Source organism: Vulpes lagopus, chromosome 19, assembly GCF_018345385.1.
Source record: "Vulpes lagopus strain Blue_001 chromosome 19, ASM1834538v1, whole genome shotgun sequence".
Classification (NCBI taxonomy): domain Eukaryota; kingdom Metazoa; phylum Chordata; class Mammalia; order Carnivora; family Canidae; genus Vulpes; species Vulpes lagopus.
Window position 1 is genome coordinate 35,003,589 of NC_054842.1, and position 12,292 is coordinate 35,015,880.

At 49.9% G+C, this 12,292-nt stretch overlaps 1 protein-coding gene across 1 annotated transcript; it reads right to left on the reverse strand.

The window, feature by feature from the left end:
- Positions 1-4,959: 4,959 nt before the first annotated feature.
- LOC121479007 (zinc finger protein DZIP1L-like) lies at positions 4,960-9,779 on the reverse strand. Its single transcript, XM_041734532.1, has 4 exons — positions 9,399-9,779; positions 8,848-8,999; positions 6,553-6,692; positions 4,960-5,821 (listed from the first exon to the last, which is right to left on the reverse strand). Exons 1-4 carry the CDS (start codon positions 9,755-9,757, stop codon positions 5,705-5,707), a joined length of 768 nt encoding a protein of 255 aa, XP_041590466.1. The 5' UTR covers positions 9,758-9,779; the 3' UTR covers positions 4,960-5,704.
- Between the last annotated feature and the right edge of the window lie 2,513 nt (positions 9,780-12,292).

A 12,292-nucleotide genomic window follows, 5' to 3' on the forward strand; every position in this document is an offset into this window, starting at 1 on the left:
AATCTGCTTCTCTTCCTCCCCCTCTCCAGTGCCCCTTTCCCCTGCACACATTGTGTGCTCTCATGTGCACACTCTCTAAAATAAATAAATCTTTTTTTAAAAAGATACAACTAATTAAACTATTTTTTCTCATATGGAATCATGCAATCATAGAATGTAAGAGCTTGTGGGGTCCACAGATACAACTCAGTGCAGTGATTCCCAAGTGCCAGGCTATGGACCAGTCTACAATCAAGTGTTGTGCTATATGAAATGAAGAAAATGAAGGGTTGGTGTCATTGTGAGGGGGGGGCCAATGATCTACTCTTGGGAAGTTCCGTCTTTAAGACTAACTCAAATCTTACTCTTCTTGTACTAAAATGTTCTTCATAAAATAATAGCTTGGGACACCTGAGTGGCTCAGTCAGTTGAGCATCTGACTTTTGATTTCGGCTCAGGTCATGATCTCAGGGTGGTGAGATCAAGCCCAGAGCCGGGCACTGTGCTCAGCGTGGAGCCTGCTTAGGATTTTTCGTCTTCATCTGCCCCTCCCCTCACTCCATGCACACTCTCTCTCATTCTCTCTCAAATAAATAAATAAAATCTTTTTTAAAAACTGAAATAATAAATGATAGTACTAGCATGTGGTGACTATTGTATACTTTTTTTTCTTTCACGTTCTTACTTGACAAAATAAAAGTTGGGAATGTTGGATCACCAGCAAAACTTTATGTTAAGTGAACTGACCACACACTGCCACCACATACTACCAGGGATTTACGCTCCCTTTTTAAAAAGCAAGCCTTATGAGAATCCAGAAAAGGAAGAATTGTGAAGAATGGGACACTGCACTTGGAAGTATTTAAAAGATACCCCTAGGGCAGCCCGGGTGGCTCAGTGGTTTAGCACCGCCTTCAGCCCAGGGCCTGATCCTGGAGACCTGGGATCGAGTCCCACGTCGGGCTCCCTGCATGGAGCCTGCTTCTCCCTCTGCCACTCTTGCTCTCTCTCTCTCTCTCTCTCTCTCATGAATAAATAAATAAAATCTTTTAAAAAAATAAAATAAAAATAAGAAATAAATAAAAGATACCCCTATTAAGGCCCAAATAATTTCTGTGGTATGCAACAAAAAGGAAAAGTTAGTCACATCAACTGAGGGGGAGAAAAGGATATGATCAGGCAATTTGTACAAGGAGAAATAGAAATACTTGATATGAAAATGAAAAATAACAAAACAGGGGAGCCTGGTGGCTCAGCGGTTTAGCGCTGCCTTTCAGCCCAGGGCATGATCCTGGAGACCAGGGATCAAGTCTCACGTAGGCTCCCTGCATGGAGCCTGCTTCTCCCTCTCCTGTGTCTCTGCCTCTCTCTTCTGTGTCTCTCATGAATAAATAAAATCTTAAAAAATAGAAAAATAAAATACTAAACAACATCAATTTTTTAAAAATGAACTTTCATTTTTCACTCATCACATTGTCACAACATTTCAAGATGAAGGATATCCCCTGGTGGCAAGGGAATGTGAAAATGTGCAAGCACCGCAAACATTAAGATAAACTAGCTCAGGTTTTCTGGAGAGCATTTGGCCATTGGTAACAAAAATTCCCAAAAGGACATGGTTAGGAAGGGGTGTACTACTTGCTGGGAAGAGGACTTCAAGCAAGTTTTGTTGAGGACTGCTCTACGTGTCAACAGTGACTTGTTGTGTAATGATCGTTTTTGTTTTTTTTGTTTTTTGTTTTTTGTTTTTTTTAGGTTCGAGAGTGCTTTAATGGGGAGCGCTCCTGGGCAAGGTTCCATGACTCGGAGAGGTGGCCAGAGTCAGGGAAGTCGCCTGTAATGATTGTAATACTTGCACCACTTCCCTGACAGCTGTGAGGTTCAACCACTGAATATTCATGAGCAACTTGGACCAGGGCCTGGCATATAACATGGTTTTCATTATTACGTTGGTCCAGCAGCCTCACTTCTAGGTATTTATCCTAAGGAAATATTAATTAAGTACACAAGGATGTATATATGCATTTGTTTATCACTTCATGATTTATCAAAGGCCAAAAGTGGAAATAGCTGGTTAGATAAATTTTTGCAATCTTTACCTCGTAATACTATGGGCCCATTAAATATGCTTATATTGATACATATTTATAATCTGTTTCCAAGAAAGGAAATCAAGCTAGAGAAGAATAAATATAGTGGAACCCTGGGAAGGAGACATATGTGTTTTTTTAATCAGTGCATATGTATCTAGATATTAACAGTGGTTGAATTTGGGGGTTGCTCAAATTTATTTCTTTTTTTTGATATCTGTGTCTTCCAGTTTTTCTGCATCAATCTTCTGGTTTGCATAGTTTTAAAATAATTTAATAAGTTACATATCGTAATGGTTAGTCTCAATTTGACTAAGCTAAGCGATGCTCCAATAGCTGGTAAACATTCTTTATGGATATGTCTCTCAGGATGTTTCTGGAAGAGATTAGCACTTAAATCAGTAGACTGAGTGAAGAAGATCCATCCTCCCCAATGTGGGTGGGCATCATCCAATCTTTTGGGGACCAGAATAGAACAAAAAGTCAGAGGAAGGATGAGTTAGCTCTCTCTTCTTGAGCTGGGACATCTATCTTCTCTCGCCCTTGGACATCGTAGCTTCTGGGTTTGGGACCTTTGGACACCAGCAGGTTTCCTTGTTCTCCAACCTATAGATGGCAGATCATGGGACTCCTCCGCCTCTATAACCATATCAGCCAATTCCTATAGCAAATCCCCTCTTTATATCTATACCTATATCCTCTTGTTTCTGTTTCTCTGGAGAACCCTGATTAATACACTTATGTCCCAAAGTTCTTATAAATCTTGTCAAAAATTCTAAAATATATTTGAAAGTGGGGAGGGATGAGCAGCATAGAAATACAAAACTAGGAATGGCTGGGTGGCTCAGCAGTTGAGCGTCTGCCTTTGGCTCAGGGCGTGATCCTGGAGTCCTGGGATCGAGTCCCACGTCGGGCTCCCTGCATGGAGCCTGCTTCTCTCTCTATGTCTCTACCTTTCTGTGTGTGTCTCTCATGAATAAATAAATAAAATCTTAAAAAAAAAGAAATACAAAACTAATATGTTAGTCTCCAAGTAGATAGAAAAACACACTTGGAAACATATAACTTCATAGCAAATACTCAGGAAGAGAGTCCTTCTCATTGATAATTATCAATGTAAGCACATGTGTGCACACACACCTCTTTCACTTAGGTTCCACACCCCCGCCCCGAAAAGCAGAGCCTGAGGCAAGGACTTGGGAACAGGTTCATTTATTTCAGAGGTGCTCCCAAAAAGTGGACATGAGAATGAAAAAAAAAAAATGGAACCCTGGGGAGAAAGGCCAATCAAAGGCATAGTTAATAGGGAGTACCTGCCACAAGCAACTGGGATTCATTCCCACTGGGGGACTCTCTGAGAAACTGTGGGATAGACCCTGGCATTGTCATGCAAAAGCACTGGCAGGCTGGGACAATTACTCCACAGCTGCCCTGCCTCCTGGGTGGCAGGCTGCCCTGGTAGGGTCAGCTCTCCCAAGCTTTGGTGTCACACCTGCAAATACACTGCACAGCCTCTCCCAGCGTCAGAGATAAGCCTGGGGCCAAAAAGCAGAGCGCCCAGGGAGCAGGTGTGATGGGAGGGGCTGGCATCCCATGCTGCTCTGTGTGCTCAGGCCTGCAGGGGTCAGGATGCAGAGAGCGGGACCCCAGGATGTGGCACCACAGTCTTTTATAGCTCCCCTGCCCAAACCCAGTGAATAGGAAATCGTGACTTTGTCGGGAGACTCCTGGGAGGGAGATGAACCCACCACGCTTCCCACTCACTGCCCCTTCCCCTCCTCACACAGTCACCGGGATCACCGGGCACAGGTCCTCAGCTGTTGAAAGGTGTGAGATATACAAAGGGAATTTACCCCACACACACCCCCGGCCAGGGCTGCACTCACCCCCAGTCCCACATCGGGCGCTTCATAAGCTGGGCTCTGGCCTCACCCAGCAGCCTGGTGCCACGGCAACCCCCAAGCCTACTCACGGCCTGCCCTCTGCCCTCTGCAATGCCCTTCCCTGCTGCCTTCCCCTAGTTCCTTCCACCGAAACTTCTGGGCCTGGCCAGTGTCAGGAGGTCAAAAGAAGCCAGGATGGAGGGCTGGGGAGGGCAAGAGACCCCAGGTCGGGGGAGAGACAGAGGAGAGAGAGACAAAGCGAGCAAGACGGGCGGCCAGCTGGGTTCCTAACGGCTGAGGCTGGGTGTCAGGATGAGCACCTGTGGGGGACAAGCACTTGTCACAGTATTTCTGAAATCTGTAACCAAAGGGGACCCATCAAGTGGAAGACGAGTAAATTCAGCTGCACCTCTGTACTCTTTTACTTTGCCTTTACATTTCCCCGGCCCCCTTGAGCCGAGAGGTCTGAGGCTCGCCCTCCCGTCCCTTCGGCGGCCTCACTAAACCTTTCCTTGCGGCCTATTCCAAGTCTCAGTCATTGTCTCTGCTGCACAACGAACGTGCAGACAGACTGGGGCTCCTCTCTGTGAGGCTTGGAGTCACTAGGCTGGGTCTCCCTTTAGGCAAAAAAAAACTTCTGAGGGATGAAGTGGGCTAACAGGTGGGGGCACTGGGGCCTGGCCCTTTCTGCCCAGTGGGGACTCCCCGCTCTGCAGCTCCCACCAGGTTGGCAGAGATGTCAGCCCTGCGAGGCAATCTGGGGGCTCCCTCTCCTCTCACGGGGTGGGACCTGCACTGCTCTCTGAGGGCTCCCCCTGCCCATCCTGCTTCCTCCCCCTTCAGCCCAACAAACCCCTGGCCCACCGAACTCCATCTTGGCAACTGCATACCAAGGACCTCACCTAATACCACAGAGGTGCAGCTTGCTTCGCCTCATTGTGCCCCCACTGGAGCCCCCAAAATAATGAATACACACAAGTTAAAACCTTTGTGCTATATTTCAATGATCACATATAATAAATAAGTGCTTTTCACATTAAAAAAAATACAGTGGTTGCATATATAATCTAATTTTGGAAATAATATCAAACATTAAATGTGTGGTCCCTTAAGCAGGAGGCCCCAGCTAGGTGGCTCTCCTTCCTTCCTGCCCATGCGGAAGCACAGCCAGATATCAGGTCTGCAAGATCATCCCTGGCTGCACTGGGTGGTCCATGCTACGCTCCCATAACACCCTAATCTCTGTGACTAGATGATTACCAAGTACTTCCATTCCAGTCAGAGTCACCTCTGACAGCCCCCCAATTTGGCAGGGAGAGGCTGAAGGTCCTGGCACAGAGCAAGCAGTCAGTAAATGACTGAGGCATATGTCCCCAAAGGGGACACCATATACTGTAAGACTCATCTATACAGTGTTCCCACAGATTTACAAAATGCCAGGGACTAAAGATCAAGTGGCTCCTTCAGTCTGGAGTGCACATGGAGGTCGGGAAAGGAAACTGCTCATTATAACCTTTCCTTAAGCCAAGGGACCCAGGGGTACCCAGCCAGGCACCCCTGGGGCTCTGGAACAGGATCCCTCACAGGCAGGAGGGAAGAAATTCTATCCACATTCTGCTGTGCTTCTCTGCAAAGGAGAAGACTTCTTGGTTACTGGTGAAGACAAGAGGCCCAGCAGCCTCTTCTGTTGCGGGTGCCCTAAGCTAGCCTCAGCGAGGCTCTGAGGCAGGATCACCAGCCAGGGACCCTGGGTCACATAGGGATCCAAGGGCTGGCATTAAACATCTCCAGTGGCTTCATTTCTAGTTTCTGGCCCTGGGTCTTGAAGAATTCTATCAAGGAAGACAAGTCACTCTCATCATCAGAAAGCTGCGGAGAGATAAGGAAAAAAAGAAAATACATTCTGACAAGAGGATGAAAATGCTCGATAGACATGATGGCAAGATACAGGTCTAGAAAAAGCAGAAGGGAGACACATCTTCTCCTGCTTTATCACCTCTCCCTGTCTTTGAAGACCTGATTCAGAGACCTGTAGTCAGAGTGATTTCAAACCCTCCTGAAATGTTATTGGCCAAACCAAAGCAGGCTCTTTGGAAAGGCTTAGGGCAAATCAGGTTGTTCTTATAATTTAAACGTTGTCCAGATTTTTAAATTCTCCACATTGATGGAGTTAAAAGCCCAGAGCCTTGACTTTTCTGAATTACTGAGCTGAGTGCAGCAGGGGCTACAGTGCCCCCCAACCCAACCTCCTCTCAGACAGCTTCTCCGGGGCCAGGTAAACACCCTGACTAGAGGATGAGCAAGGCAGCTCCAGAGCACCAACAAGCCTCGTCTGGAAAGGGTATGGCCTGCAGCCAACACGAGATCCCAGAGTGGGCCAAGGGCCCAGGCTACCCCGGACTACAGTTCCTTGGGCACTGAAGCCACCTGGGCTTTGATGGGAACATCCTATGCTTTTTCTCGCGAATGTAAGAGACAGTGAGGTCACCTGCAATGGCTCATTAGGGCCAAGACTGACACTCACTAGACCCCAACCCCAGGACCCCTAAACTTGGAGTTGACTCTGTTGGAAATGGCAAGGCAACCTCCAAGAGCCCTACCTGAGGCTCCGATCCTGGCACGGCAGCCCTCCGGGACCCACCTTTGGACGGCAAGAACAGCTTAATCCCTCCATGAGGCTTCTGCACTGGAACGTCTAGCTCTTCCTCAAAGTTTTTGACTAATGACTGCACCATTGTTTCTGGAAAGAAACCGGAGGGACTATATCAGAGAATGAATGCCTCATCTTCATACAACATGACTAGGCTCTGGCGTGGATAGAGGGAGTGTGGAGAAGAGTCAAGAGGAAGAAGGAAAGGTAGCCACAAAGAATGAAAAGAACAGCAAAGACAGAGAGATGACTTTTTTTTTTTTTTTTTTTTTTTTTTTTTCAGTAAGCCAGCAGTTTATTTAAATCTGTTGAGTGGAAGAAGGAGTGAGATCAAGGCTGTAGCTTTGGCCATGCCCACAAGTGGTACTAAGCCTATCGGACTACTGCCGAGGCCACCCATACCACCACACAGCTGTTCTCACAACCATGGCCACGTGTTCACTTCCCCAGCCCTGAGAGCAGCCCCCAGCGAGGGCTCTCTCCACCTGACCACCCTAAAGTTCTTGCCTTGTCCTGCTCCTCACCCAGACCTGGCACCAGGAGGTCTGGTCTCTGCCTTCTTGCTGCCCAGCCCTGGGCAGAGAACAAGGCCACCAGGGAGGAGGTGGGTGACAGGAACTGCCTAGGAAGTGGCTACACCCTTCTAACAGGCCTCCCCTCCCAGCACCCGCCCCAGGCCAGACTTGGATCCAAGCAGCAGCCACCGCTGCCCTGGTCCTCTGGTCAGACGTGTGGGGAAGGAGGCCAGCACTGCAGTCCCCACGTCCTATCAACATGGGCTACTTTGGGCACAGGGCTACGTCAGCCACCAGGTTCCCTGGCCCTAGTGAAACACAGAGCCATGTACATCGTGTACCAATGAAAAGACGCTGCGACCATCCTACACATATAGCTGCACCTAACCACGTGGCTGTGCACAGAGACTTAGGAAGCCGGGCTTCCCTCTCGCTGGGTGGCAGAGGTGGACCTCCACTCAGCTGGGATGTGAAAAGCAAGACCAACAAGCAAATACAGCCTCCTTCAACATCTTCACTGAGAAGAAAAGAAATGTTGTAAATAGAAATCATCACAGAGGGACCGAGGGCCAGAGGGGTTTCTGCAAACTCTATGCGGGAAAGGCGGCGGGCAGCCCGGGGGGCTCAGCGGTTTAGCGCCGCCTTCAGCCCAGGGCATGATCCTGGACACCCGGGATCGAGTCCTGCATCGGGCTCCCTGCATGGAGTCTGCTCCTCTCTCTGCCTGTGTCTCTGCCTCTCTCTCTCTCTCTGTGTCTCTCATGAATAAATAAATCAATCTTAAACAAAATAAAAAAAAGGAAGGGAGCCTAAGCAGGGACATAGATTATCGATAGACTCCTGGCAACCTGCTAAACTATGGTGATACCCAGACCTCAGGAACGCCCACGGAGCAGGGCGCCAACCACCACCTCATAAGATTCAAATGTCAGAGGGTCTGAGCAGACGTCTGGTGCTACAACAGCCCTAGGTTCTTCGATTCGTTCAAGAACTGCTTGTTAAAGGACACCTGGGAGGCTCAGTTAGTTCAGCATCCGACTCTTGATTTTGGCTCAGGTCATGAACTCAGGATTGTGAGATCTTGATTTTGGCTCAGGTCATGAACTCAGGATTGTGAGATCGAGTCCCGAGGCGGACTCTGTGCTCAGCAAGGAGTCTGCTTGAGATTCTCTCTTCCTCTTCCCCTGCCCCTTTCTCTGCTCACTCATTCACACACCCGTGACCCCTCTCTCAAATAAATAAGTAAAATCTTTTCAAGAAAGAAAGAATTGTTCGTTAAGGGCTACTTTGTGCCAGGCGTTGTGTTCCTCACCCCTGATTAATTGTCTTGTCCTGACACCTCATTTTACAGCAAAGGAACCAAAACCCCTCACTCAAGCACAAGCAGGTAGCAAACGACAGAGCTCAGACTGTATCAGAGGACTCCTGACTCCTGCTTCCAACACCCTGCCACCCTATCGTCCCACCTGGTTGCTATCAGTACTTCTCCAAAGCTCTGGTTCTGGTGGATTCCATGTGACAAAACAAGGGGCAAAATAAACCTCACTCAGATTCTTTCTTCTGATATCTCTGCAATCCCAGGAAAATGTCTACTGGGACAAAAGGTCATTCTCTCCAAGTCACAATGAGTTGCCAAATCAGAAAACGCAAAGAATATTATAGGGTATTTCCAGAACTAGAGAAATCTGAGCTGGAGAGCTCAGCTCACTCACCTGAGGAAGCCAGCCTACCTGAGCTCTTGTCAGGGGGTTGGGGAATCTCCTCCAAAGTCTCAATGTCAGAGAATTCCAAGTCAGCCAGTGACTGAGGCCTAAAAGGATCTTGTATGGGCTGGTGAAATGTCTGCTGCTCTGCGTCCTCTTCCAAACTGAATGGGGACTTACTGTCACAGAGGGGAGGAAATGAAGGCTATATGGACCAGAAAAACTTTAAAAGCCATACCTTGTCACTTGCAAGTGGGTTTGGTTTGCCCCGTCAGCCAGCCCTGCTCCTTCTTTGGGCACAGGTGACAGCCAAGAGTCACCCTGGAGTACAGCAGCCACACCAACAACGCTGTTAGAAGATGAGGACCTAACCCTTCCCGACCAGTAACTAAGGCTCAAGGAAGAGATGGGGAAGGAAAGGGTAGGTTTGTCATGGCTGAGAGCCAAGGACTCGGTCTCTTCATGAGAGCTTGGAATGGACCCCACCTGAGGCCCCTCATGTTCACTTCTGTCTCGGTCCCTCACCTGTCTCTGGAGCAGGGCTGCCTGAGGCTGCGAGTGCAGAGTGTGGGACTCACCTTAGCCCACGCCTCAGGGACGCAGGGGAGTCGAAGTGTCCGTGTGCTCTCTGATGTGGAATAGGGGCAGGTACCCGAGCCAGGCCAGGGCCATGGCCTTTGAGGCTCTGACGAGTTTCCATGGGTACCTCTGCCACCGAGGATGGCAATGCCACAGGAAGGGTCCTGGGCTTTGGCTTTGCCTGGGCCTCTTTGATGACCTTTGGGCCCCGCTGCCTTTGTACTAGAAACAGAGATAGAAAAAAGTTCCAGGGCATGACCATGTGGGCCCTCGAGCCTGAAGGGAGGTTCCAGAATGCTAAAAAAGGACAAGTCACTCTATCACTCTGTACCGTAATAACCACAGCCAATATAATCATTGCCCCCACCCCCAGGCATCCTGCCGCCTGCCAGACTCGGGCTTGGGACCCACCCACAGTCCTCCAAGAGAGACCAGGAGAGAAGCTGGTGTTCCAGGTTCATGTCATCACTCCAGGAGTCCCACAAGAGTCAGCAGGTCTGAAGAGGGGCCCAGCTGGTCCGCAGCTGAGCCCTCCCAGTGCCGACCGAGGGGCTGGCCTCACCAACAGCACCTATCCTCTCTACCCACCTGGCCTGCAGCCAGCGGAGTGCAGGCCACCTGCAGGAAGGCCATGCTGCCACCAGAGGTTGCCACACGACCACATGGGCATCCAGACCACCAAGTCCCCCCAAACTTGCGGGTGGCAGGAGTGCTAAAGGCAGGCCCGCAGACCCTCCTTTTTCTGAATTGCATCAAGTCCCATTAGGGCAGGATGGGAGGCAGGGGGATCCAGGATCAGCTTCTTTTTCTTTCTTTTTATGGAAAGAGACGTGCGTTGCAGGGGATCAGGGTAAGTAAGTACTGTTCCGCTGTTCCCGTGAAACGCACGTGTGTGGGCTGTCACTGGGTAAAACGTGTTTCTGACTGTGGTTCAAGATAGAAAGCATCTGGAATACACTGCTCTCAGATAATGCATTGACACAGAAGTGGATCTCCTAGGACGGGCAGGCCAGAGGGAAGGGGAAAGCAGACCAACTGGCTGAGGCAAAGTAACGACAGCTAACTACTGCACACAGACTACAGCACCCACCGAGCCCAGAGCCCTTAGGAGAGTGTCCTTCTCCTTCCTCGCCCGAGGCTGTGAGAGATCCAGGCACTCAATCGACACCCACAGTTCCACGGAAGGAAGGGGTAGGTGCAAACCCAGGTCATGGGCCACCCCAAATCTAGGACTCTTGCCACTCATGAGCGGGTCTCATTCCACAGCTTTGGCCCAGAACAAAAGCAACACTATCTAAGCAGAGATCAGAGGTGCCCATTCACACAACACTTATGGGACCTAGGAAAGGAGCATGTGGGCATGGGCTGGAAAGAGAGATCAAGAAAATGTTCTTGCTTTGTCCTGCTGCCGAGGCCACCCATGCCACCACACAGCTGTTCTCACAACCATGGCCACGTGTTCACCTTCCCCAGCCCCGAGAGCCAGCCCCCCGCGAGAGCTCTCTCCACCTGACCACCCTAAAGTTCTTGCCTTGTCCTGCTCCTCACCGAGACCTGGCACCAGCAGGTCTGGGCTCTGCCTTCTTGCTACCCAGCCCTGGGCAGAGAACAAGACCACCAGGGAGGAGGTGGGTGACAGGAACTGCCTAGGAAGTGGCTACACCCTTCTAACAGGCCTCCCCTCCCAGCACCCGCCCCAGGCCAGACTTGGATCCAAGCAGCAGACACCGCTGCCCTGGTCCTCTGGTCAGACGTGTGGGGAAGGAGGCCAGCACTGCAGTCCCCACGTCCTATCAACATGGGCTACTTTGGGCACAGGGCTATGTCAGCCACCAGGTTCCCTGGCCCTAGTGAAACACAGAGCCATGTACATCGTGTACCAATGAAAAGACGCTGCGACCATCCTACACATATAGCTGCACCTAACCACGTGGCTGCGCACAGAGGCTTAGGAAGCCGGGCTTCCCTCTCGCTGGGTGGCAGAGGTGGACCTCCACTCAGCTGGGATGTGAAAAGCAAGACCAACAAGCAAATACAGCCTCCTTCAACATCTTCACTGAGAAGAAAAGAAATGTTGTAAATAGAAATCATCACAGAGGGACCCAGGGCCAGAGGGGTTTCTGCAAACTCTATGCGGGAAAGGCGGCGGGCAGCCCAGGGGGGCTCAGCGGTTTAGCGCCGCCTTCAGCCCAGGGCGTGATCCTGGACACCCGGGATCGAGTCCTGCATCGGGCTCCCTGCATGGAGTCTGCTCCTCTCTCTGCCTGTGTCTCTGCCTCTCTCTCTCTCTATGTCTCTCACAAATAAATAAATCAATCTTAAAAAAATAAAATAAGGAAGGGGGCCTAAGCAGGGACATAGATTATCGATAGACTCCTGGCAACCTGCTAAACTATGGTGATACCCAGACCTCAGGGACGCCCACGGAGCAGGGCGCCAACCACCACCTCATAAGTTTCAAATGTCAGAGGGTCTGAGCAGACGTCTGGTGCTACAACAGCCCTAGGTTCATCGATTCGTTCAAGAACTGCTTGTTAAAGGACACCTGGGAGGCTCAGTTAGTTCAGCATCCGACTCTTGATTTTGGCTCAGGTCATGAACTCAGGATTGTGAGATCGAGTCCCGAGGCGGACTCTGTGCTCAGCAAGGAGTCTGCTTGAGATTCTCTCTTCCTCTTCCCCTGCCCCTTTCTCTGCTCACTCATTCACACACCCGTGACCCCTCTCTCAAATAAATAAGTAAAATCTTTTCAAGAAAGAAAGAATTGTTCGTTAAGGGCTACTTTGTGCCAGGCGTTGTGTTCCTCACCCCTGATTAATTGTCTTGTCCTGACACCTCATTTTACAGCAAAGGAACCAAAACCCCTCAGTCAAGCACAAGCAGGTAGCAAACG

Bases quoted from the DNA above. Each gene is read 5' to 3' on its own strand.
- LOC121479007 (XM_041734532.1), bottom strand. From the start codon at position 9,757: ATGATTATATTGGCTGTGGTTATTACGGTACAGAGTGATAGAGTGACT. The intron at 9,000-9,398 runs GTGAGTCCCACA...CCTCTGTGACAG, and splicing joins TCCCTGAGGCGTGGGCTAAG to TAAGTCCCCATTCAGTTTGG. The intron at 6,693-8,847 runs GTAGGCTGGCTT...GTTTCTTTCCAG, and splicing joins ACCCCCTGACAAGAGCTCAG to AAACAATGGTGCAGTCATTA.